This window comes from Myiozetetes cayanensis, unplaced genomic scaffold (genome assembly GCF_022539395.1).
Source record: "Myiozetetes cayanensis isolate MyiCay16 unplaced genomic scaffold, myiCay2020 scf12, whole genome shotgun sequence".
Taxonomy (NCBI): Eukaryota; Metazoa; Chordata; class Aves; order Passeriformes; family Tyrannidae; genus Myiozetetes; species Myiozetetes cayanensis.
The window spans coordinates 23,623,042-23,649,758 of NW_026086826.1; the positions used below are offsets into that span (position 1 = coordinate 23,623,042).

The 26,717-nt window shown below is 38.0% G+C and overlaps 2 protein-coding genes across 5 annotated transcripts; both read right to left on the bottom strand.

Moving 5' to 3' along the window:
- Positions 1-5,036: 5,036 nt before the first annotated feature.
- LOC126635300 (regulator of G-protein signaling 21-like) lies at positions 5,037-10,133 on the bottom strand. 2 transcript variants are annotated; one of them, XM_050306343.1, is made up of 4 exons: positions 10,117-10,133; positions 7,530-7,591; positions 6,183-6,349; positions 5,037-5,240 (listed from the first exon to the last, which is right to left on the bottom strand). In XM_050306343.1, exons 2-4 carry the CDS (start codon positions 7,570-7,572, stop codon positions 5,037-5,039), a joined length of 414 nt encoding a protein of 137 aa, XP_050162300.1. In that variant the 5' UTR covers positions 7,573-7,591; positions 10,117-10,133. The 2 variants fall into 2 exon arrangements, with proteins under 2 accessions (XP_050162300.1, XP_050162299.1); XM_050306342.1 differs by lacking the exon at positions 10,117-10,133 and adding an exon at positions 9,055-9,065 and having other exon boundaries at positions 7,530-7,606.
- A 5,752-nt stretch (positions 10,134-15,885) lies between these two features.
- On the bottom strand, positions 15,886-25,484 carry RGS18 (regulator of G protein signaling 18). Of its 3 annotated transcripts, none has more exons than XM_050306333.1 (5): positions 25,199-25,484; positions 24,442-24,543; positions 21,128-21,189; positions 19,894-20,060; positions 15,886-17,453 (listed from the first exon to the last, which is right to left on the bottom strand). In XM_050306333.1, exons 1-5 carry the CDS (start codon positions 25,315-25,317, stop codon positions 17,199-17,201), a joined length of 705 nt encoding a protein of 234 aa, XP_050162290.1. In that variant the 5' UTR covers positions 25,318-25,484; the 3' UTR covers positions 15,886-17,198. The 3 variants fall into 3 exon arrangements, with proteins under 3 accessions (XP_050162290.1, XP_050162289.1, XP_050162291.1); XM_050306332.1 differs by having other exon boundaries at positions 21,128-21,192; XM_050306334.1 differs by lacking the exon at positions 24,442-24,543.
- Between the last annotated feature and the right edge of the window lie 1,233 nt (positions 25,485-26,717).

Sequence of the window (26,717 nt, forward strand, 5' to 3'; positions counted from 1 at the left end):
AAAAAAATTACAAGACACTGTCTCATTTAGTCCATAGAAATTATGACACTGCAGCTAGAAACCATAGCAACAATATAAAAAAAATAAGGTAGGGGAGCATTTGATCTTGTATTGTCTTATTTTTCTCACTAAAGATCAAAGCATCCAGGGCCTCCTTTGAAATATGGAGTAATACCTTGAATCTAATTTCCAGGCCCTAATATTATAGAAGTTGAAAAGCTGGGGGAAAATGGAAAAGAAACTTTTCTGGGAGGTGTTTCTTTTTTCTCAAAATAAGCAGCTCCAGAATACTTAAAGTAGAGCTTTTAGTGATAATTTTAGTGCTGCTTGTCAGTTCATCAAAATGCTTTCTGTTACTAAATAAGTATTTCAAATTATTTCAAAATTACCAGATCAGACAATTAGTGTTTCCAGGCAGCGTAGAGACTGCAGATCATGCTGTATCGACTGAATGAAGGTGAATATGCATGAGGATCTCTTTTTCATTACTCATTTTAATTTTTCCTTAATGAACACGAGCTGCTTCTTGAGTTACACAAGACCTTTAATCCGTGTCAACAACCATGACACCGCCTCTTTTCATGGGGTTTTTCCCCCCTTGTTTTTCAGTAAACTGAAAGTCAGGAAGTCTACTTCATTTTTCAGATCCATAATGTGCTTTAAAGCTCCACCAGCACTGCAGAGTGTAATTATAATCAAGAAATGAAGACGTTATGCTGATTTCAGTGGTTTAATTTATCTGTCTCTCTTTGCAGGAGTCAAATTATATATGATAAGTTTCCCTTTCTTACATGTAACAGATGCCTAAGATGCCTAGATGAAGCAAGTAGTCTTCCCCAAAAATTCAAGGAGTTTTTTTGGTTTTTGGTTAAAAATGGCTAATTTTAGCCTCTTCAGAATTTGTGGAAATGTTATATATCTAGTTCAGACTGGATTGTATTCTCTTGCATCTGATCTAACACCCACATAGGACCCTTCCACTGGCTTATGTACCTTCATTCACATGATTTCACACAAGCTGGAGCATTCTTAAAGATGTGTGGTATAGAGGGAAGATAAAAATCGATCATGTCATGAGCCAGCTTTGACGTAAATATGTAGGGAAGTTGTGAAACTGAGTGTTTTCTAGTGGCTGCTTGCTGGAGTAGTTTGAACACACCTGTATCACCTGGGTTTGGATAAACTGCAGCGGCTGTTGAAGCTGTTACTGACTCTTTCCATGACTGAATTTCGTTTCAAAAATGACATCCCCTAAAAGAGCTGAGGGGGGTCAAGAATCACCCATTGGCATCTCCTCAAGAGAGAGATCTTTATGCTCAGAAAATGAGGCTAGTTTAAGAAGAGTCCTGTAGCCCCAATGGCTGGTGAGAGCTCAAGGAGGCAGAGGATGAGCAGGGTGTCCGTGTGCCATGGGGTCAGGTCTCTGGGGTCTGACATCAGTCCAAAGGCCTTGGGAAAGCCTTGCACTCAAGTCTGCTCATTGAAAATCCCCTCAAAACAAAACCAAAAACAAAAAAGTCAAACCCAAAAGTCTAGGAGGTTCTTGTGCAGACCTTGTAATTATGTGTGTTTGTTCAGGTATGTTTTTGCATTGTTGTGTCAGCAGAGAATTTTCTGACAAAACAGAAAATGCTGAGTCTTCATCTCCAATATGTACAGAAGAATTCTGAATTTAACAAACCTCTACTAAGACATGTAGGAGTCTCACAAATCCTGTCCACGACTGGAAATATACCTGGCTGCCTATAGTTTGGGATACTGTGCTTCAGAACAATCCTGATATCAGTGCTGTGTCGAGGAATACTTATACATTTATTATATTTATTTATATGCTCATTATTTTATATATTACATAAATATGAAATATAATAATTTAATAAAACAAATGCTATGTGACTTTAATTTTACATCTGGGACAGCCCTGTCATTATGTGAGTGTGATAGATCTGATGGGATCTATAAGTCTAGATGCTATTGGAGTTTTAGGATTGTCACTTTGTGAAGAAATTGAGGTTTGTTTGTTTGTGTTTTTTAAGAAACGTGATATTCACTTTGCATTTATTTCTATAATTTCTATTTGGTAGAATTTTTTGGTAGATCTGCCTTTTTGTGGTGAAAGGGATTGAGTCCTTTTAGCAAAGTTCAGTCTAAATCCTCTAAACCACACTTCAGCATCTGGCCTTTTCCTATGTCAAATTGTCAGAGCTCAGATGCTAAGCTGTGACATTTTTGGTGCTGTAGAAATATGAAACATCAGGTTTAGACCTATAAAATAAAGATAAATAAAGGCTTCTGGCTCCCATCTTTCACATCTGGGTGTTTTCAGATGGTTTCTGAAATAGATCTTGAGTAATGCTTAAATGCTATGTTACAGAAATCTTCAGAAATTTGATTGATAAACTCCAAACCACTTCAATACGCTGTAGGTTCTTTTGTTTAATTGTATATGATACAGTGAGTGCTCTGAGGGTTTTAAAAATTAATTGTGAATGTGCATCCAATTACCACTGGATTTATATGAATTTATAGTGCTCATTTATTTAAATTTTGTAAAGCATCTGAAACAGATTAATTAGTGAAAGTGTCAAAGGGCTTGATCAACAGCAAAAGTTTAATTAACTTTGTCAATTAAAAGTAACAAAGTTTTAATTAAGGGGTTATGAAGGGATTAATACTGTTACTTTACACTTGAGTCTGTGATAACCCCTACAAGTGCCATTACTGTACATTTCTCTTAAACATTCTGAATTAATTGAAAACGTGTTAAAACCTTCATGGTGTTTGTTATAGAATTATCAAAATTAATGCCAAATGCTAAAATGTTAAGAATTACTGCCTCTTTAGGCAATAATTGTGCTGCTGATCATAGAGAATCAGCCAGACATCGTGTGGACATGATGATTCCCACTATTGGTTTCATATAGTTATCAGAATAATGGCATACATTATTTTTATGGTGTTTGGTATTTCAGAATAATGGCATACATTATTTTTATGGTGTTTGCCTATTATATGCATGCTTTTAACTTCTCACTAAGCTGTGTTTTCAGGCAGCCAGGAACTGGAGCTCCCTGGCAGCCATCCTCCTGCCACTTTCCATCTCTGTTTGTGACAGGGCAAAGCCAGAACTGTGCAAGTTCACAGGAGCACAGAGAGAGCTGTGAGATTTCATGACCACACGCGTGTTTTCAAGGTACTTTTTTTTTATCCTCAGGTCCCAAACGATTGGTAGCACTGAAACTCGGGGGTTTCTACTTGCCCTACTAGGAAAGGTGGCACAGTCCCACTTCTTCCTCTATGTGGGAGATTTCTATTCTGGAAATGAGAATTAGATTTGCAAGGAAGGAAAATTACTTGCTAAGTTTTTGAGTAAATCATATAATTTCAGCAATCCTGACTGCTGCCAGCAGAAATCCCCAGGTGCAGAAAGGCGCCGAGGCTGCACTGCAGGCAGAAGTCGCGATTTTTTTTCCACTGAAATGTCACTGCAAGATGAGTGGCAGCTGTGGGACTGCCAGAGAAACCCACATCCTCCCTGTAGCTTAACCTCACCCATCAGTACTGGGGAAGAAAGAAGAGAAAGAAATGCAGACATCAGGGGGAAAAAGCAGGTGATAGAAGCTGGGTGTCAAAGAGTAGAAATTTTTCACCCTACCTACATACGCTGTGATAGGATTTTAACCTCGGTTCACAACTGGAGGCGGCATGTTGGAGCTTTCAGGTTATTTAATATCTTTTATTGTCTAAATTAATTGGTTTCTTAGTGTAGTTTGATAAAATAGAGAGGATCTCCTGCACAGAGGATGTGATGGTGTGTAGAAGGCATGAGCAAAGTTCCAAATAGGGAGAGAATCCTGGAGATTTAGGGCAGCTCAAAAGCAAAAGAATCAGAAGGATCAAATTAATAATAAATGAGAGAGATCTATTTTTAAAAAATCTTATTGCTTTCTCTTATATTTAGAATTATTTTCTGTAGTGCAGAGTATTTTTGTCCCATATGGTTTAAAATACTTTTTCTTCAATATCATGGCACATCTCCTTCCTTCACCTAAATATATGCAATAAACCCTCTAATAGCAGTGAATGAGATCAGTGCATCTTGAGACATCTGAAGGTTGCACTAGAATCAGATTGTACCTTGCTAATTTGAAAGATAACCTCGTGACTAAATCCTGTTTTACCCATTTATTTGCCTAAAACTGTTTCCTATGCCTACTTTTCTGCTTATCTGTATTTTACTGAAAAATGATAAAACTTAATGAAATTATTTCTTCATGAGTGCATGGGGACAGTACCACTGATATATTTAGAAAATCAGAGAAAATTAACTGAAAATGTACAAAGGAAGATTTACTCTTTTTTTTTATTTTTCAAAAATGCCTACACAGTTATTGAATGAGACTTTTCAATAAAAAAATTGAATTAAATAAACACAAAGAAAATTGAACTCATTCATATTGAAGACAGCTGTATTATGAAACATTAATTTGCTCTGAATGCCAGGAACATTTGTTACAAAGCAGCTGCCTATTTATTAAATATTATCATAGTGTGTTATCTACCATATTTCTACTTCTTCTGTTTTGAATTGGTATAAAACATGTTTAAAAGAGGATTTGATTTTCCTTTTTTACAAAGTACAAATAAGATGGCAAATGAATGAATAAATGTATTCAAGTCCCCTGAATTTTTTTTGAGGCCATACTCCTGAAGAGAAATCAACAGCAAACCAGAAAAGCAAAACATTCTGCTTAAAAACATGAAATGTCTTTGACAAATGAGGCAAGCACTGGAAAAACTAACAACGGTGAACTTCTTTATTAAACTGGTAGCTCAAATTTCTAGCATATTCCATCCTGTTTCTTGAATATTTCTCTACCATTATTAGAAAGCATCATGTGCATTTTGCACTTAAAAACTATCTGGCAAAGGCAATTCTTGGATGTGGTTTGTGCAATCACTTTAATAATCAATAATTATCTGTACTGAATTGCAGTGGAAGACGTTTATAAATTCATAATCCCTCAGATATTTTCTCACAAAAATGGGAGCCATCTCTTCTCATTTCTGTCCTGATGTTTCTTTACAAGTTCCTTGTACACTTCTGACCTTAGAAACCTGGGGAAGGAGTCCTTTGCCATGAGACTGTAGATTAACCTCTGAGCATCATCAAAGCAGCTGAGCGTGGGCTCAGAGATATTCTGAGAGATGTCAGTTTTGGTATGGAAGTCGATATTAATCTGTAGGAAGAAAGGAGGCATAAAACAAGTGTCAGTTTGATTGGAAAGCTGAGATCTGTTTGTGCACAGGACACAGCCTGCATTTGAATTTCCTCCCAGATAACCTGACTGATGCAAGTGAATAGGAAGCTTATCCCTTCATTTTCTAGCATACTGAATTCTTGATTTTATTTGGCTCTTAAACAGATGGCATGACTGAAAAAAAGAAGGGGAAAACTAACTTCTGATTATCTCATCTTTTTTGCCAAACCAAATCCTACGAAGTACTGATTACCAAAGACTAAATTAGAAGTGATGATACTCAGCATCATTTTAGATTTTGACCCTATGTATTTTGTAAGGATTTTGTGTTTTTAACAATAATAAAATGGGTTTCAATTATGTGTAAGACATGGGGGTATTCAAAGCACACCTGCTAACAAAGGCAAAAACATCAGTGTACAAGTTTAAGGTGGAGAATGTGAATAGAAATAGGAATTTTTTTCTTTCACAGTAAGCATTGGTGAAATAATGTTAAAAGTGAATGCTGTGGTGGAACTCTTTGCAAGTTTGCATTCTCATCATGTCTAAAATACCTGTACAAAAGAACAAATGCCATCATTAACATTTCAATATACTGGTACTTAAAATATGGAAGAAATGGTGTTAATTGCATTATAAAAAATGGTTAGAGAAAATAAATTATACGGAATGTAAATTTCCTTAAATCTTTAGGTAGGAATTTCAGAAGGCAGGATAAACCTGTGCTCTGTGTGAAGAATGTAAAGTATAGACCATAATGTCTTTGCTGCAGTGTTTTTCACCTGGCAAATAATGGACATGAAAATGGAAGTTACAGTCATGTTGAATTGCAATTTCTGTCATTCCCTGAAGTTTGGTTCTGAACTTTTCACTTGTCCCCCATCCCCAGTACCCGAAGTACATGCAAACCCCCCTATTTACCTCCTTTGGAGCATCAGCTCGTATAAAATCAGAATAAATCTTTTGGGCTTTCAAGGCAATCTTGGTGGAGGACTTGGTTTTCTTGAAGTCTTCACAGGCCAGCCAGAACTCCACATTCTCCTCACTGAACTCTGACTTCAAAAATGTCCGAAAAGCTGCCAGGCCATCTGGGGAAAAATGAATGAGATGGTGGGTAGAGGAAAATTGAAAGGCCAATGCAGTTTACACATATGTAAACATGCACACAGGTATGTGTTTGTGTGTTATATGGAGCATACATATAGTGTAACCTGTGTGACTGATGAAATAACAGTGATGATAAGGGGACTAAGAGAATTCCTCCGGTGAGTTACCAATGAAGGAGTGATCCTGACAGCTGTCTGCTGTGGTTTGGTCTCTCTAGCACTGATACACTCAGCCAAAAGGGGATCCTGGAGATTCTGGTCTTCAAGAGAATTTGTAGTCACTAGGAAACTAGAGATTTGAGGCTGACTCTGGTCTAAAAAGCAGAAATTGAAGTCATGTTGTGGTAGTGTGCTCCACCCACAGCTGGGGTTATCTTGCCTAAAAAATGCTTCCGCCTCCTTTCAAGTAATGGATGAGATACAGACACCTCATAACTTCTCTGTTCCACTTTTTTTGCACTTTGAAGGGGAAAAATAAATGAAGCAAATTAAGGTTTCTTTGTTTGGAAGAAGCTGTTCAGAAATCAATCCAAATCACAAGCTCTGAGAAAAGAAAGCTGACCCAAATGTGATTGTGTTAGTCAGGTTAATACTATGCAGAAACAGTGTGGAGGCACTCCAGAGTCCAGGCCACAAATTTACTGCAGGAAAATGAGGCAAGGGCAAGGAAATTTTCAAGTTACTTGTGGTTTGGGGTGTCAGGACAGTAGGAATGGTGTCTCTCGGAGAAGTGACTTTAGATGTATAAGAATTAATCGTTTTTTCTTTGACTAAATTCACTGCACAACATGTATATTTCTTTAGAACAGGAATACGGAAGAAAAGGTTTGTGAGGTTTTTATTTTTAAAAAGATGAAAACCAGAACCATTGTAGTTAGCAGATATCTTAGTGAAAACTCTTTCAGAGAGCTTCTGCCTCATTAAAAGTCCCTTGAGGGCTGGCCAGAAGGTATATTGTGTCTGCAGCTTGGACAAACATGTCCCTCTGCCTTTCAGGACAGCAGCTCACCCACCTCCAGCAGCAGCTTGTTGGTTCACTGCATGAGAGCTGAACTGGAGAGCAGCGTGAAAACCTGAGAGAAATCTTTGGCAATTGGGTTGACACGTGGTTTTTTTGTTTGCTTTTTTTTTTTTTTAAATGTGATTTTCAGTCAGTTCTTACCTTTATTAGCTAGTACTGTATCCACAGACTCAGACCAGGCCATGGTTTCCCCAGCATTTGACCTGTGGAAACAACATCTATCCTTGAAAATAACATTGTGGTCTTTCACCTGTGCAGTCTGTGGTAGCTGAGGGTCTACGATTTGGCTTTCTTCTTGAGGGAGCGGGTGAGTCATTCCTCCCACCCTGCACACAGGGTAACAGAAACTCCACAAAAAGTGTGACATGGGGTTTTTTTGGAGTGGAGAGAACCACCCAGACTCATCAAGTACAGTGTTATTTGACACTGGCAACTTGATTATTCAAGCTGGAAATACTAGTAATGCTTGCAATTGGTGGAACTATAATGAAACATAGGAGAGATATTAATGGTCTAGAGTGTGTATTGCATTTCTTCTCGAGTTCAAATGGATTAACTATTAATTTATATGACACTTTTTGCTTGGAATGACTAAAAACATCTAAAATATTATGCTAACACTAGTAGGATACATGGGCATTATATCAGTTTCTCAATGGTATAAATAATTGAGTAAATGCATAGTTTTAGTTCTTCCTCTGTAACTTGCTATAAGCTTCTGTTAGACATGAGAGCAAACACTTTGTTCTGTGCAAAATATTGCCAGTTTTCTTAGTTAAAAAACAACAACAAACAAACAAACAAAACCAAACAAAAAAACCCACACACAAAAATCTCAAGCTCTCTAGAATTCTGTAAAAAATATTTAATATTCCTAAGCAGGGACTCAGATTGCTTGGCTATCAAAACTCTGCTCTGAAGTATACAGGTTAGTCTGAGAGCTGTATTCCATAGCCATTTCTCAGCATCACCAGTAAAGATGTTTTCTAAATGTAAATTTATGAAGAGATTATATAACAGTGTCACTATATTAACATAGCTGTAGTTATAATTACAGGAGGTTGTGGCAGTGACATCGTTAACAAGCAAGCTTTTTTGTAGCTGTCAATTTACTTGTATCCAGAGTGAAAAAATTATATTTAAACGAGAAAAAACCATGCATGTTTATGAATATATATTAACATATACATGATGGAAAATGGAGTGTAAATACAGTGTATGAAAACACAAATGAAAAATAAACACAGCACAATGTTGTGCTTTGTGAGACATTGAGTCCCAATGGAATTAAGCAGCATAGAATTTGTTTTAGCAACTGTAAGAAACTTTTATCAAATACGTAACAAATTTTCAGGTTATTCAGTAAATGTTTACTAGCTTTCTTGTCAAACAAAAAAGGCAAATGAAAGACCAGGGTAAAACAGACAGTTTTGCTTCTTAACCTTACGAGCAATATTACTTTTTTTAATGTTTGCTCAGTGAGAATGATCTCACTGACCTTGTGAGATTCACTTGAATGGGAATGGCAAGTAGAATTGACAACAAGGAATCAAAATAGTCATATCCGCTTCAAAGGGGGAAGGAAAATAAAAGCTGTACAGATTATTCAAAACTCGGTCATCCCGTAAATCTCCTACAATTAAAATAGCCATAAACAGCAACTCACTTCACTGGCATTTTTTGTTCCACTGTTTGTTTGTCTGACTGTCACAGGTTGGGCAGAGTTTCTTTTCCTGACTGGTCTTCAATCTGAAGGCAATGTGACAGCGGGAACAATACGGTTAGCAGGTGAATAACCAAACAGGACAACGCAAATTGACAAACTGTTTTTAACACTTCCTTTAAACGTGGCTTATTTTTTAACACTATTGACTACTCCCCTGTACTTTGAAGATAGAACTTTGTATATTTATAAGATTATTTTAAACTGTTGTCTTTGTTAACTTTAGAAATGATGACCCAAGGTACCCCTTTCACTCCTACATGTCACTTAAAAAGATTCCTGGCAGCAAAATACAAATCCTTTCTGCAATTCCTTAGTTTTGCATGTACTTGCTTCTGAAGGCTGTAGAAGAAGGAGAGAAATATTAATTATCGTCCTGATTTCCTGCAGTGCTTCTTATTTCCCTTAATTGGTTATTTTCTCTCATTTCCAGAGTATGTCCTGTGGACTGTAACACTGTGCCAAAGACACTGTCCTTGTGAGATTAACTTCAGCATCTTACAGGTGGAGAGAAAACTTTCAGCATTTGCATTTCCATCAAATCCAGTGACTGATTCAGTTCCAGGTCTGAGCTTTGGTAAAAGAGGATAAACATAATACAAAATCCAACCAATATTTGTTTGCAGAGCTTCTGGCATGGCAGACTGCAAATAGCTACAATCTGAGATTGTCTCTTTGCATTATTGTAGAAATAGTACCTTTATCCCCTAATGTTATGTTTTGCCATTGCTGATTGATCTTTCTCGTGTAGCAAAAAGGAGGTTCTTCTGCAAATATTACAGGCTTTTACATGCATTACTGTGTCTTGTTTACTGGAAGGGACCTTGCTTTTAACTGCCCTAGGTTCTCACTGAGAAGTGGTTCAAAATTGGAGTTGAATTTTCAACAAAACTTTCAACAAAGTTCTAGATATAGGCCTGATGGAAGTTTCCTCCAGATTTTTTGATGTAATGCCAGTAAATTCAGTGCAGTTATGAGGACAGAGGTGACACTAAATTAAGCAACACATCATTCTTGGCTGATTGTATTTATTTCTCAGTGTTTACCCTGTGTCTCATCCCAGGGATTATACTATTTGTGCACCTTAACACTGGGATTGTAAACTGACTTATTTTACATTTTTGGAGAGGTAATATTATTCTTGTTATGTAGTAGTCCCATTAACTCCTGTGAGACTATGAGATGCAGGGTTGCAGGATTTGTGCCTATTTTTTTAATCATCTGATGATACATTTATTTCAAAAAACCCAAAATGCCAAGCAATGCAACAGATGCATTTTTTAAATTTCTACCTAATTGCCTGCTGTCTAAATGACAGACATGACAATCTCTTGAAGATTTTCAGTGCTGACAGATATTTTTAAGTCAGCCTTAGCAGCCACAGAATGATGCTAAAACTCAGGAGTGTTCTAAATAGCACACAGAATATGGATGCAGTCTAATTGCTTTTGCATTTTTGGGGCTACTGATCAGAGTTCACCGAACCACAGAGAAGCTATGAGGGACCCTCATCCTTATCCAACATGCTGTCCAGTGACTGCTTAGTGTATGTAAGCAGGTAGTGGTTCAGGTAATAGGGTTATTGTGATATTTGCACAGGGACAGTAATAACAAGTCCACTCACCAAAGTTAGGCATAGTCACCTCTTCCCATAAAAAATAGCTGGTAATATTGCTGTTTACTTCCCTAGCTTGGAACTTGGTAAGTTTCTGGAAAGAAACTCTAATAATTTAGTGCAATGTCATAAGGAGAACAAGTGATCTTAATGTTAAAGCAAATGCATCAGCTGCTTGTGCAACTGTATTGGCTATTCACAGTAAAGGATACCCAGCAAACAAAAAGAAATAGGAGTATGTCATAGAGATGGGCTGGAAATTGCACACGGACTTCTTTCTAAACTTTTTGTCAATCTGGACCCAGCTGACACAGCTGACATCTGCAGCTTCAGTTCACTGACAGCTCAGCCTGGACTTGCAGAGTTGCTCAGGCCTTTACCTGCTCAGCTAATTGCAGGGTATGTTTAAGTTTACCTGTGAGGCTTAATATTTGTGTAACTCTGATGACAGTGCTCTGGAGTCCCCTGCCTTTGACAGGCCACAGGAGAGCTAGAACTGCAGGAAAGAGAATGTAGATCCATTGACTGAACATTTCCTCTTTTGCCAATATTACTTGCTAAGGAACGCTGATTTATTAAATATTTAAATCTCCAGAACTTTTAGGCTAACTGCTTGATTTTTTTTGCTGATGCTCACCTTTTATTTTTAGCTTTGTTTAGTCATTAGTTTCACTGAGTTATCCTCCTTTATGAAAAGCTATTGGCTCCTAGTGGAACAAGGCATGGTTTTGTTTTTTTTTAGTTCCTCTGACCCATGTCTGACCTAGATACTAATCACGATAGAGAGTATAAAACAGTGCTACATGATCAAACTATTGGTGTATTAACCTAAGAAATCATTTCAGTTTATGCCTGTACCTAGAAGGGCTGCCTTGTACTCACCTGAGTGCAGTGTGAGAAAATCTCACACTCTGGCTGTTCTGGTGTGCTGGTGCTTGCCTGGATCAGGTTCAATACATTAATGCCCTTCAGCACGTGGCCTCTGTTAATTCCATTCCATACACAGGTTTGCTTGGATAGTGTTGTCTTGTATAACTTAATACTCAGCAAAAAAAGTGTTAATGTTCTGCTGGTCCAAACAGTTCAAGCGCACAGTGACTGGACTGCATTTCTTATGCTGGGAGAAGCCAAGATGGTCTGAGCACTGCTGGCATCCTGGTAACATGGAAACACCTGTCCTACTGGATGCAAATTTATTTTAATCACTGCACTATGTAAATGCCCACCTTCCCATTGCACTGCACAGCATGGGCAACTCACAAAATAACATTTTTCCATATGAATAACTCTGTGTGTCTGCAGTGTGCCACAGAGTTTCTTTTGCATAGGAAAATGAGCTGTTATTTTCCACCCAAGCAAAGTATGCCCTTCAGGTGAAGTGTTTTGATTTCAAGAGCAATCTGTCAAAATATTTTACAGCACTCTTGGCTCCTCGTATATAGGATTGCCAAGTGCTATACAAATACAAAGCTGTATTGGAAAAAACCTGGAAACAATTCTCAAAGAAGTGTGCAACCCTGAAGATTCCCATGTAGTACTAACTAGCAGATTATTTGGCACAGCTTGTGTCCTGGATGAAGATGCTGTTATTTACACAGTGTGAGACTTCACAAAACTTCATACAAGAAGCCCATCCAGCAGAAACATGAGGGTTGTATTATGACCCTGTGCTTGGAGACAAGTATAAATTGCAGCAATGTGGGAATATATGAAAGGCAGGCATTAGGCCTCAGAAAGCTCTGAAACCATCAGTCTCCACAGCAGTTACCTCTTTAAGTAGTGCCTTGAGGGTGCTCTGTCCCAAGTCAAGCTTTGCTAAGAATGAGTGAAAGGGAAAGCCACACTTCACCAATACTCTTGGTTACCTCTTTTTGTAAGTGACTCCTGGACTCTGACTTCTCCAGTGTGCCCATACCCAAGCAGTCTGGACAGAGTATCTGTGTGATGTAGGGGAGTTTCTACCGAGTCTGCCACAGGTGGGCAGTCCACATGAGGATTTAATCCTTAAAAGCCTTTCCTTTCTTAAGGAAATACTGAAATAGCATTAACTGCAGAAATTTAAAATGAGTCCAGAAAGTTGTGAAGAAACAAGAGTCTCTTAATTATGAGCAAATTTCACGGGGAAGAAACAACAGTTCCAAGTTGTCCTTACGTTAAGCTTCAAATCAATCTTCTGTCCTGTTTGGAAACTTGAAAATTACTGCCATAGAGCTGTGTTTCTTGTTGGTTAATTTTAGTTGCCTTCCATGGAGAAGACAGAGAGGCTAGACTGTAAATCTTGAGTCTAGATACTTTCCTGTAAGGGATAAGGGACAAATAGGAGCAGGTTACGCAAACAGATGCCATTTAGGAAAGGAGAGAGAAAAGCTTCAGTATAAAACCAGAGGGAGCTTTTATGAAACCAGCCCTAAATTATCAGAGTACAGCAAATGAAAGATAACAAGACATAAGCAAGAAAAAAAGTAAAAATGGAAACCGGCTTGGGTGGTGGATAGAGGAAATACATTTTTATCTTCATCACAAAGCCACACAGGAGCTTAAAGGGCATTTGATTGAGGCATTTGACTAAAATGCAAAGAACAGAGTGGGATCTAGGACAAGCAGCTGAGCAAGGCATAAGTTCATGAGCATATGAATCACTGATGGGAGGAAGATGATTTTATGCTATTTTTTTCTCAGTTGAGGTCTTTGGCAGTATGCCTGGAAAGGAGAGGGAACTGCATTCAAAGCAGTAGCTAATTAAGGCAGCCTGAGCAACTGGGGACAAAAAGAAGAGAAAAACTATCTGCCATTTTTGAGTCATTTATAAGTTTTAGCATGTAAAGGCATGTAAGAACCATATTACCAGTTGTCTACTGTACTGGAAGATGGAAATTCATCTTCTTTGAGATTAATTTATCTCATTTATATCAATTTATGAAATCTTAGATTTCATTCCTCTTGGGTTTTGTCAGTTCAAAAAATAATCAAATTATTTTTTGTTCAATAACAAATCCACAAACTGAAGAAGATATGTGTATTTCTATATAAATCAAGAACAGCAGATCATAATTAAGCTAATATAAAGCATCTGATTAGACTGAAGTACTGAAACAGGAGACAAATCTTCGTGCTAATACAAGTCAGCAGATTGTTTCCCTCATACTTTGCATCTTCACATATGTAAGGAGTAAAGTGCACTGCTTATGTGACTAAATCATGGTGTTGGTAAGAGGAAAGTTTTGGGAGCTCTTACTGAAAGCTGAATGGCACATATAAATATAAAGAGCTGCTACATAAAATAATCCCTAATAGAAATGCCTGCCCAATAGGCTTTGTGTATGTATTATTTGCACTAGGTCAGCTAAACAAGAGGATTTACATAACTGTGGCATTGATTCTGCCAAAACTAGAGAAGCCTGACTATGTTCTCTGGTACTGCTCTAAGGTTTGTGCTGTAAACGTGTCTGTGCAGGGCCAGCCCTACATCTGATCAATCCTGGAAGAGCATCACAGGCTAAATAAATCTAAGCCTAGTTCATCCTCCTGTACTGCAGTAGAGCGCTCATTTTCTCTCACTAAAAGGAGCCTCTTCTAGAAAAAACCCTTTGCCAGATAATTATGTCATTTTGGTTTATCTTTGTGTCCTTTGCCTTCCTTTCTCTGAGTTTATCTTGACTTTCTTTTTACAGTAGTTCCCATGGTATTAGTCTGCTGTAAATTCAGCTGCGGTTCATAATTATCTTTGAAAAACACACACACATAAATAGCTACCAGGAATATATTATTTGTTTGTTTTCATTATAAAACTCATAATAGGGACTAGCACTGATGGTTTTGAGGAAGGCCTCCCTGGAGATAAGCAAAATTTTCCATGTGTCTCTGAAATGAAATAACGGGTGCCTGCTGACTTGTATTTATCATTGCAGACCGTGCTGACTAACAGCTGGGCTTTGGCTAACAAAAAAAAAAAAAAGAAAAAAAGAAAAAGTCTTACTCAAGGTACTGTATTTGTCGTTTGTCTAGATTTTGGAACAGTATTAAATATATGTTTTGGTGGTTTTTTTTTTCATTTATTTAGCCCATGGCAATCCATCCAAGGTATGGGTTCTCAGCTGATAATGAACATAATCACAGCAGGGCAGAGTCTGGCTGCAAATGGGTCTCACGTCTGTGCTGCAAACAAACCCACTGTTAACACTCAGGTGGGGCTGTTCTCACACCTGTTTCCTTTCTCTGGCAAAGGTACTAGTTCATGGCACAGGAACATGCATATTTTAAATATCTGAGAGCTGGCTTTCGTTGTTGGTGATGTATTAAAGATTCCCTAATCATAGAATCATGAAGGTTGGAAGAGACCTTCAAGATCTTCTGGTCCAACCATTAACCTACTACCACCACAATCATCCCTAAACTGTACCCCCAAATGCCCCATCCAGACAACTGTTGAACAGTTCCAGAGATGGTGACTCCACCACTTTCCCAGGCAACTTATTCCAATTCCTAACCATTCTTTTAGCGAAAAAAAAAGGTCTAGTATTTAATCTGAACCTCCTGTAATCAGAACCAGGATAAGTTCTGTCAGAATTGATTCCTTTTCAAGCATCAGGCAAAGAGCAGATTTAAATAATCTATTCAGAGAAAGATACTGATTTCAGCAATGATACTGGGTTAGAAAGTTGCCTTTCACTGTATTCATTCGTGTGACTCCTTTGACAATGAGCACAGAAGTGTAGACAGTTTGTGAAAAATGGAGGCTGGAAAGCTCCAAAGCTGCATCTGATACTGCTAAAGAGACTGAAATACAATGCCAGTGCTCCTGTGAACAGCTGAATTATTTCTGAATCACTGTGTCTGGGTTCTGACTGCTTACGCTGTCAGGAAGAGCATGTGCCCGAAGTTTTGAGATCAAGGAAGGATCATGGAATGAAGCAGCAAGGATCATAACCCTCATAGTTAACAAACGTGTTTCCTCTCTATTCCCTGGGTAACAGTAAGGGCTTGGAGATGCTTCCCAGGTCTTTGTGGCTCAGCAGCATTTCCTGGTGAGTTTGAATCTTTATGCACAGCAACACTTCTTGTTAAAATGGTAATGATTACAGCTAGTATTGTACTTTAAGTGAAATCTTCACACCTTGCTCATTAATGTACTAATGATAAACTGAATCCTGACAGCTCTTTAAGTAGATCAGATTTATTGAAAGTTAGTAAAGCAGACACAGAAACCCTCAGATCAAGCAGTTCATATACACTCCAAATTAACAATGAACATAAAGTCCCATCCTTAGGAACTTCATCTCTTCTCTTTCACCACTTAGATAAAGGAGAAAAAAAATGGAGGAAGCTTAAATTCCATGTGAAGCCACTGAATATACAAGCCATAGTTACAAATAAATCCTGCAGCCCCTTGCTAAACTGAACCAATGTTTAAGCTTTTAAGAACTGTCCCATGCTTCAAGGTATGTCTGCATCAATTCTGAAAGAAAAGGACAGGATAACTGTGTAGGCTGTCTATGAAAAATGTATGTGTGATTTCAGTAGTAAGGAAATAAAAATGGAGATTTCTCCTTCCTCTGCTATAACCTATAGGGAGCATATTAATGACTGATAGAACTGAAAGTTATTCTACCTGAGTCCAAGAGATGTTATTTTTCAGATACATTTGCAAAATAAAAGAGAAAATTTAGAACAAAGTGTAGTAACAAAGTTGGTATACCATGATTATTTATAAATAAAAGTAGAAATATTATGTGTATATTTATATATACATGGACATTTAATGACACACATCGTGTTAAAATAACATTCTTTGCTCTTTGTTGCTGCTCGAAATTAGAATTCAAGCGTTTGATGCAAAAGTTAATCTATACAGCATAATTTAAATACAGAGAACAGACACGAGTAATAAGAAAAAAGTACAAAACGTACCCCCAAAAAATTAAATATGTATTTTTATGTTCCTCTTAAAATAGGCAGTAGCTACATAATAATTATGCAGTGTTTGCAGTTAAAATCCATGTAACTTTGCATTATACCTAATAATGGTCCCATGTGTTTTGCAGTAGGAGCAAATACAACAAATTCTCTGTCCTTAGTGTAGGAAATGTGGCAGAAACATAAATATGTGCAAAGGTTATGTATATAGATGCTAACTGTGATGAAACTCTGGCCTAAATTGTACAGGCCCAGGATACGTGTTGGATATTATCAAATGGAATTCTATGCCACATTTTTATGCAGGAAATTCAAATTTTTTTCCTCCAAATATAATCACAGCTTTTGCTTGAGTACAAAAAAAGTGCTGTATGAAAACTTTACACTGTATGAGTTGCCAGTATGTTGTCGACTTCCCTATGAAAATGAGATTAATCATCTGCCACAAAACTCTGACCTGGTGTAAGTGCATTTAACTTTGCCACTTTTTACACCTGCTAAGTTTAAAACACATACAGGTAGCTGCAGTAGCTAAAGTTATGAGGGAGGAGGTTTCTTGCTACCAAACAGTGAAGTCTGGGCGTACACCTTGAAAATCATTGACAGTAAAAGACCGGGACCGTCTCCTAAGGGTAGGACGGCTGGGATTTCTCCCTTTGACCAAATTTAAATAAGGATCAGATCTCAGGAAGCGTGGGTAGCTGTCTTGCTCCATCAGCCTGTAGACTGTGTTCTGTGCTGTGTCAAAGGTGGTGATGAGGGGCTGGTGAATATTCTGACTTGTGACTTCTTTGGTGTGAAAGTCCAAATTCACCTGGAAAATGAGGAAAAGTGTATTTCTTTAGTGTACATTCATGCATTTCCTGAGTTATTATTCATAGCAATGACATTGTATGTTGGTGAAAGACTTTTCTGATAACAAGGAGACCTTGAATCCCCGACACAACAGGATGTAAGCACCCCAGAATGAGCATGTCTGTGTTCAGAAATGGCTATCAGAAAGCCTTCACAGCTGTGTCACTGCTACAAAGGAAAACAGATAAAATGGAAGATAAAGTTTGGTGCTTGACTAAAAGTAGCTTTCTAGGAGTGATTTTTTTGTAATTGCAGCTCTCGGGCTTCGCAACACCAGGCTAATACAGAACTCCCTCCGTTCTCATTTAGGTTTTGTGTAGGGATTTGTCTAACGAGGCTATGTTAGTGAATATTTAATATTTCTGCTTTCTGTGTAGAGACCAGTAGAGTAGTACTGTAGGAAGGTGAGAACAGGAAGCAGTAGTAGGTGTGTAAGTAGGAAGGGTGAGAAAATTCTAATAAAAATATTTAAGTGGGTCTCTGGGGTTTATATATTGGAAAGCATATCAAAATGATTATTTATGTCATACGCTGTTGCATTTGTCCTGGGAAATGTTCATTTGCTATGAGAATTTTATTAAAGTGTCAGGCACTGATTTAAAATGTTGTTTTCAAAAATAAGGTAGAATATATTTAAAAAAATTGTTGATTCAGTCAAAAAGTGAGTTCCATAATATGCTTTTTTTTTCCTCACTAAGAGACATCTGTTATTTCCATACAATTAGTTAAAACAAGTAGTTTAGATCTAAAAACTGGAGGGTAATTAGTGATGATAGAATGGTCCACTTATCTAAGATTTTTAAGAATCTGTTGAAGGGTATGTTCAGAAATTTGCATGTAGAAGAGTTCCGTGGACAAGGAGTTAGAGAAAAGGTGCAAACTCCAGAGCTGTGTGGTCTGAAATGGGGTGCTCTTGGCTGATCTCAGCTGCTCAGCTCAACCCAAGGAAGGAAGTCTGACCAAAGCCAACTGCTTAAGGTGAGCCTGCACCAAATGAAAGTGTGGCAGGCAAAGAAATTGCTTGGCTGTTGTGAGTCAAAGTACGACTTCCATACCCTGTCCCCTCCTTAAGCTTCCCTCCTGCTCATCCCTTCTCTTGCATTACTCTCAGGCTTTGACAGTGTCAGCGCTTGTTACCTGACCACAAATGCACAGGGCTTGATCAATTGGCAACAACAGGTTCTGCTTCAGGCAACTCAGGGTGTTCTTTTTATGTTAGGCCCACCCCAAAGGCACACGGCAGGGGAAGAAATGAAATGGGACACAAGCCTTTGAAAGTGGGCATTTCCTGGGGAAAGAAGATCTGAATCTTAAACGTAATCTCTGAGAATTACAGGTGGAAATTGCACCATTTTGCAATCTGTTTCTTAAAATGAGAATTACACCTTTTTCACCCTCGTTACAGGGAAGCAGCAGTTAGTGTATAACTTCTGTTATTATGGAAAATAAATAAAAACATAATGAAGGCATTGGTAAGTGACATATTTGATCTGCTCAAACTCAGTGGAATTACAGGAAGTTGTAAATCCAAAAGACCTATTGATTGTGATTTCACTGAAAAATTCATCATCTCCCAACCTGTTCATTTCCTTCTTAGGGAAGGCAAAAATATTCCTTTTGCTCATTTCTGAATCCTTTATAACACACTTCGGTAACATGAAGAAGTTGCAAACATGAAAACTTTTTGCACTATTATAATATTATAAAAAGGCCTTGGTGTTGGTGAGGACTGTCACATCAACATATTTTTTTGCTGACAGTAACATAACAAGGATATGGAATTAGAGGTGGAGGGGGTGGAAGAGGGGGAGGGAGTCAATCAAGACAAGTCCATACTTAAAACATAGTTATTATTTTAAAGGATATGTTTAATTTAGTAGTTTCTTCTAATCTTTTTTTTTCTTTTAGCTTATTTAATATAAAAGCTTCTGAACCTCTGTTATGTAATAATTTAACAGATAATTAGTGTTTTAAGAAAGAGAGGGAATAAATTTGTTGTTCTGGAGATAGCTATACATAAAGAGAGGTAATACTTCTCCACAAATGTTAGCTGATATGTCTCATTGCAGCTTTAACATTTACTATCACTTTTTTTCTTAAATATACATCATGTGTGTGTGTTTATATCTATCTATCTCCCAGATTTAGAGACCACTAGGAATCACTGATTCCTATGATATAATATTTAAATTCATATAGCAACATGAAAAGGGTATTGAAAGGAGTATGGAAGACAGAATTATCTCTGCAGATTTCCTTCCAGAGCTTTGCTTTTTATTATACAGCCTTCTTATGTCAGCGACTACATAAAGTAACTGTTGCACCTGCTTCTGTCTTAAAAGCAGATTTCATCAGATGCAGTTGTGTCAAATACAGTGTAGAATGAAGTAAGTCTTTACCTCCTTTGGAGCATCTTTCTGTATGAATGTTTCAAAAATGGTCTTAGCTTTTGGCAGAAGCTCGTGTGCAGTTTTGCTTTTCTTGTAATCCTCGCAAGCCATCCAGAACTCGATGTTCTCCTCACTGAACTCAGTTTTCAGAAACCTTGTAAAGGCATCCAGCCCAGCTACAGAAGGGAAAGTTCAATTGCATTAAAAAAACATATCCTTATCAGACAGTTACTCTTTTCACACAGTCTGTGCAAAGAAGCAAAACAGTTTGTGCTCCCTTTGAGTAATATCACATTATGGATAATTAACTTAAAATACATAAAGGTTTTAAAATAAGCCCAGTTTTTCTGTTATGATCCTGAGTGCTGTGACTCCCATTACAGAATTCTCAACGTCAGTAAAAATCCACTACCAAGATCTCATAAATTTAGAAAGAGAAGCAAGCAAAACATGTGGACGTACGTAGAAGTGATGGATTTTATTACATCTGAATATCAATTTAGGTTGACCAAATTGACAACTATTTGAATCTTCTCCTATAAGTAAACTGTTCTCCAGTAACAGTTTAAAGTGGATGTCTTTCAGTATCTTTATAATTTGCTTTATGCTATTGTTGTTATGCTGAGGATATTTTCTTTTTCTTGAGTGTGCTTAAATCTACAGAAGTCATGCAATTGTATTGATGTCAGCTGTTCAAGGAACACAGATTTGCAAAGCACACAGTGTCCAGCACTGTAGCTGAAGCATTTGTGTGGCCCTCCAAAATGAAAGGAGGAACATATGTGCATTTGATAATTATGTGAGCAGCAGGCCCTTCCAAAGGATAGCCAGCTTGGATCCTATCATGGGTTTAGAAACAAATTGTATCAGAAGTGACAAGACCTTTTTCTTAAGTACATAGAACATGTCTTGCAACTGGGAATATTTGAGCAATATTCAGATTAGATGTTCCTGTTTATTGAAGGAACTCTTTGCCATCTGTTATATTTCTTTGTTCAATAAAATACAAATGTTATTTTCAGCTGTCTTCACTGGTTGACAGCATTTTGTAGCCTAAGCATGTGAGGAGAGCAGAAACACACACTGCTATAAATGACCCATCATACCTAGTTTAGGTAACTGCCAGGTCTACTTAAGGGAACAACTGGATTTTATAATTTTCCATCATTTTCCATCAATTTTCCATCATTTTATCCGTTTTCCATCCTAACACTCTGCATGGAGAGGAAAAAAAACTACTAACCTTTCTCAGAAAGCAGTTTGTCAAAAGATTCTCCCCATTTCACTGCTTCTTCAGGAGACACACTGCTTAAGAAACAGAAAGGGATTGTGAAGAATGGTGTATTCTCTGTATTTAGGAAGTTGTGTAACTTGTGATCGGTTACCATTATGACTCAGGATCTTTCACAGAGCCATTTACCAAAGGAACTCATTCTCTTAGAGACTTCAGAAACATTTTCTTTAATTTTTTTTCCTGACCCTTCTTCCTGCAGTTGTACTTCTTTTCCCCTTTTTAAAAAAACATCAGAGCAAAGATTTTTTTTTTTTTTTTTGCTTTGGTGTTTGCATTGCTCTACTAATCTTTGAGGGAATTGAGATCATTGTAAAACTCATAAGGGAACCAAGTCTGTCAGCTATTTAAACTTAAGAAATGCTTGTGCAGAGGTGTGGTTTTGAATGCCCTCACTCTGAGGCTGTGTTACCACAGTCTGCTTCTAATGAAATATGGAAAATTTGACAGCCTGAAGACAGAGTTGTAGCGATGTCATTTAGGTGTTAGTGTTACAGGTTAATACCACACATAGTCTGGTTTGTTTGCCACAATGTCATGTTACTCTGAGACACTGTGCCTTGTTTATAAAACTCCTCATATTCTTCATCAAGATGCATGTATTTCACTTTGATTTCAGAAACTCTGCCCTAGAGAACAGTGAAGAAAGGAAAAAACCCACCTCGTTCCATTCACATAAATACAGTTTTGGAGAAATAATTTTTTTGGTTTTGTATAGATTAACCCTGAATGCACACCTGGACAGTACTTGGATTTTTAGTAGACCAGAACTGGAGTCAGCAGGAGGTGAGATGTATCATGCTAGGATTAGGACCTAAGTTCTTTATCAACTGCTTTTTGAATATTAATATTTAGAACCATTTTCATTTGAGGACAAAGCACAGTACATGAAAATTATGGATAAGCAACTTGTCCATGACTAGTTGGTTAGAACAATTTATGGATTGAACACTTTGGAATACGATCCTCCCTTCCTCATGGAGTTCTGCTGATCTGTTGCCTGATTCACATAGTTTGGGCTCCCTTGGCAAAACCTGTGGGCACATGAAGTTTAGATGAAAGGGAATTCCAATCAGTTTGGGAAGAAATTTAAGCCAGTAGTGACCTTGGTTTTGCATAAAACTCAAAAGGAGGAATTTTTTTAATTCTTGTTTTAATAGGTGTCACACATCTCCTAGCTGAAGTCATTGCTTACAGGAAGGGATTTTTTAACCAGGGAGAGAAAAACAGTTCTTGAAATTCTTCAAATGCTGGAGAAGTGCAGTTCAAGAAATGAGCATAGGCTAGTAAAGTAGGGGAATTCTGGAGTCAGAGAATATGAGACCTCACTCCCTTACAGAATTTGTTAGTTATGAGAAGTACAAAAAGTGTGGTTCTCTGAACTGTGTGGACTGGGAAGTCTGGTAACTGTGGGTTCCTATGGCTATAGAAATTATTTTGGCCATAGTGGAAGGTAAAGCCTCATGACTTCAGACCACATACTCAGTCCACAACTGCATGGAATGCTGTAGAGGTTCTTGGTTGGGTTTGGAAACTCCTAGTGCAAGTTTCTGTTTCTCTTTCAGAATCTGTATCAGTCCCGTAGCCTCACAGATCCCCAAAGCCTGGGTGCAGCAATGAGTTTGTGCAATAATAGACAGAAACCAAGATTTCTTCAGCCTTGCCACTTTCTAAATATGAGAAGAAACTAGTTTAAACTAACAGATTACAGGCTATTTCTACTACCACCTCACTGTCCATCTGCAGTGTTTCATTAAATTCTCTTCCTATGTACGTTAGTAATTCTCAGTGAAGAATGGAAACCAGGAAAGCTAAGTAAATCACTTTAAAAAAATCTCAAATTTTTATCTCACTTTATTGTTTGAAAAAGAGTAATTTTCTTCTTTGTTTGTTTGGGGGTTTTTTTCCATTTTTGGCAAGAATAATTGTCACTTCTCTAATCTGTATATAAAGACCAGGAAAAATCTGCAAGTTTCTCTTCTATACAAGAACAGCTGAATCTTGTTAGTCAGGCACCTATCTGAAACAACATGGTAAAAGGTAGCTGGCTGAGGGAGGCAGTGATGATCTGTTAAAAGGGGGAAATTCTTCAGAGAATTATTATTGCAATTGTATCGTCCTCTGAAAGTGCCTTTTCACAGACTGTAAGAATGCAGTGATGGCTGTGTATTTTGTATGAAATACCCTGGGTGATGAGCACTGCCTGCATACAGAGTGCAGGGCAGCTGTGCTTCCTCTTTTTAGATGCAATCTTAGCATGGTTTTACATGTCTGGAACTGAGATGGGTGGGATATTTCCAAACGTGAGCAACAAACTGCCTAGTTATCCAGATGCATGGGTGCAAGTGTTTAGATACCACCTTCTCAGCCACTTTTTCTTGGGTTCTAGAAAGAGAGTTTGGGCCTCTATGTGATTTCTAGTGTGTGCTCATAACTAGTGAGGGCTTGTAAGAAGCAGTTCTGGTCAAAGCAGGCAGCTTGTTCCAAAAGATAGGAACTGTGTAGACAATTGTCATCAAGACAAAAGAGCATGGTAAGCACTGAAGTGTTCTGAAATGATCTGTGATGGGAAGAAAGGGGCAGCACATTTTTTAGGCCATGGAATTGCATTACTTTACATATTGCTTCTTCTTAGTCAGGACCTAAAAATGCAGTTCTTAATATACTGGTGAGATCTTGGTATCCTATTGAAGTCAGAAACTAAACTCTTGCCAAAGTCCATAAAACCAAGAATTTACCCCGCATCTTCATGAAAATATTATAACAGGGACAGTATTACCACAGTGGATAAACATCAGTATGAATTTTGGGAGACTAGAGTATTCAACCAACTAGTACAATTACTGAGGAACTATGCATTAAGTATTTAACATGCATATGGCATCTGTACAACACCGAATTCTTTGGAAAATTTGCTTTGCAGGGCGATTTTGCTGCAAGCAGTGGTTTGTATTTCTGAGTTGATGCTTGCTCTGTATAGTCAGTGGACTAACACAAAGGCCATTGGCATAAGTAAAGGTTTAAATGCATCTCCAAGACTATGGGGACCTGTGGTGGGAGAACACTAGTGGTGAGTTACCTTGATGTGTACCAGATATTTCTGTGGTGTTTGCATGCTTGGGTTAGATTGGTGGCTTTCAAATTAAATAGGTGTAGAAAGCATTACTCTGCCAAGTCTGAACACACACAGATGCAGGCAATGTTCTGAGTCACACAGGCACTTTTTGGAAGGAACCCCCATCAGCTCAGTCATCTATAAGGCTTACCTTGCTGCTTTTGCCAAGTTTCCAGGTTTACCAAGATGATCACTTTCATGGAATTCAGGTTTCTGCAGGAGAAGGCTCAGCCTATTTCTCTTCTGCTTAGCTCTACAACAGATTTGGAGTAGCTTTTCAAGCAACCTTTTTGAAAGTTGTTTATTCCCTCTCAGACATTTCCTTTGACTATTACCTCTGTTTCTGCATCATAGATCCTGCTATTTTCACTTACAGTAATGCTGATGTTGCTTGTCCTACATATATTATTCACATTAATTATTTTTTTCTTTATAGCTTTGCACAAATTCACAGATGAAGAGAAGAGAAATGGAAATCCTTTTGTTTTCAGCATGCTTTTAATTTATTTTAAAGAGGAAGGGGCGAAATTTCCCATTAAAGAACGCAAACAGTTGGCTCAGCGTCTTCTACTTTTAATGTAGAAAAAGGAAGTATTGCTTCCTGTCACTTCAAATTTTTGAAAAGAAAGTTTCCCAGATCATATTCAGCATTTCTCAGAACTTCTTCCAACCTCCCTTTCCTACTTTTCTTAGATCATTATTTTATTTGTTTCTTGTTCTTAAAAAAAATGCTTCTGCAGTGAGTTAATATTTTATGTACACAATTTCTAGAGTGGCAGTTCATGAGTTTTCATACGTGTGTCAAAAACAAAATTATCTGTGCCCTAAATTCATACCCACAAGCTCTGTTAGAGGAAACCTTTACGTAAGCAGAACACTCAGAGGGTCGGCATGACCTGAAAACTTACCCAGGCTTGCTCGCTTTGTGTGGCTCTTCTTTAACCATTGATTTCATGGCTTTGTAGTAGGATTTATCCTTTGAAGCAGAGATGTTCAGCTGGGGGAATAAAAGAAGCGGGTTCTCCATCTTCCTTCAGAAATGCTTCCCTAAACGTTCCTCTTGCTTCCTTGCAGTGGTGGCACCTGGTTGTAGCTGACGTTCTCGGGGGGAACTCTCACATGCTGCGTCCGCCCGGGATGCCCCCCGGTAGGAACCGGCGCAGTTTGCAGAGGAGGTGGTGGGAAGAAGGTGGTTCTCCCCCTTCACTGCCACTGCAGCTGCTCGTACGTTGTGCTTTAAGTAGAGTTCTGGTTTTAGGCTCGTCATTTGGGGAAGTGAGATTGCAACTTTGCAGAACGTCCGCCGCTCGTGCAGGCAAACCGCAGCCGGGGAGCAGCTCCGGGGTGCCTGCTTCGGGGAGCTGATGCTCTCCTAGGCTTAGGGGGACACCAGCATCTGCCCCCCAAACACCTGTAAGAAGCGTACATGGTGTGGCCCAGTTTCTCTAAAATTAACTTCAGTGACAATAATGTTGTGTAAAACAGCGTACAACACCGTCTTAAGCTCTCGGAGAGCTTCCATCTGGCCTTAAACTGCTACTCACAGCTGAGGTGCCACATCCTGGACACAGAATTAGTTCCATCTCCAGCAGGCTGACTTGAAACTTGGGGTTTCTCAGGGTCTCCTGCAACAGCCAGATGAAGCTCAGGTTGATCGAGTGTTTTGCAGGCAGAGATTTTAATTTTTGCACCATTCTTCAGAAATTATAACCGCTTCTAATTTCAAGTTTGTACACTAAAAGATCCTTCCATATCTTCTCCATGTGTGGATTTATTTTTACTTGCAATCTCAGAGTCAGGATAAAAAAAGTCTTTAGTTCAGAACAAAAACATGTGACTTTTTAAAATTATTATTTTGATAGCAAATAACCCAAAAATTCTCAATTCAGTTTGCACAATGTAAAAATGTATTTATCTTGTAAGCTGATCAGCACAATTTACTTCTTCACGTACAAGTTTGATGTCAATTAAGTTTCATGGTTTTAGGTTCAATTTGTGTTGGAGGTGTATTAGGAACAGTACATCTACTAAAGAAATCTCCTCAGTGCTAACTGAACGAGGTGCTGGAGAAGATTAAAATTATGCAGTAGTTAATTGATTAAGAATTAAATAGTTCTCCTTTGGTTTTTAAAGTGCCAATGTCTCATTTTGATTATTCAGGTAAGACACTGAATCTTGGGGAGAAGACATGACCTCATCACCTCCAATAATTTTGTCGAGTTCTACAGAACTGCTGCAGCATTGGTAAGTTCTGATGAGAGTCCACCCTGACCTCTTTCCTGTAGCTTGCAGAGCTAAGGAGGATGGGAGGTACTAATACTCAAAAGAAATAAAAAACCCCAACAACTCTTCTGGGACTCCAAATTTGTGAAACATTAAAAAAAGAAGCTGTTACCTGTTGTGATTTTTTTGTTGTTGTTGTTAAGA

Coding starts and splice junctions, on each gene's coding strand:
- LOC126635300 (XM_050306342.1), bottom strand. Junction 6,350..7,529: donor TACAGTACTAGCTAATAAAG/GTAAGAACTGAC, acceptor ATTTTTCCCCAG/ATGGCCTGGCAGCTTTTCGG. Junction 5,241..6,182: donor GAGCTGATGCTCCAAAGGAG/GTAAATAGGGGG, acceptor TTCTTCCTACAG/ATTAATATCGACTTCCATAC.
- RGS18 (XM_050306332.1), bottom strand. CDS start 25,317: ATGGAGAACCCGCTTCTTTTATTCCCCCAGCTGAACATCTCTGCTTCA. Junction 21,193..24,441: donor AACTTGGCAAAAGCAGCAAG/GTAAGCCTTATA, acceptor CTGTTTCTTAAG/CAGTGTGTCTCCTGAAGAAG. Junction 17,454..19,893: donor AGAAAGATGCTCCAAAGGAG/GTAAAGACTTAC, acceptor CTCATTTTCCAG/GTGAATTTGGACTTTCACAC.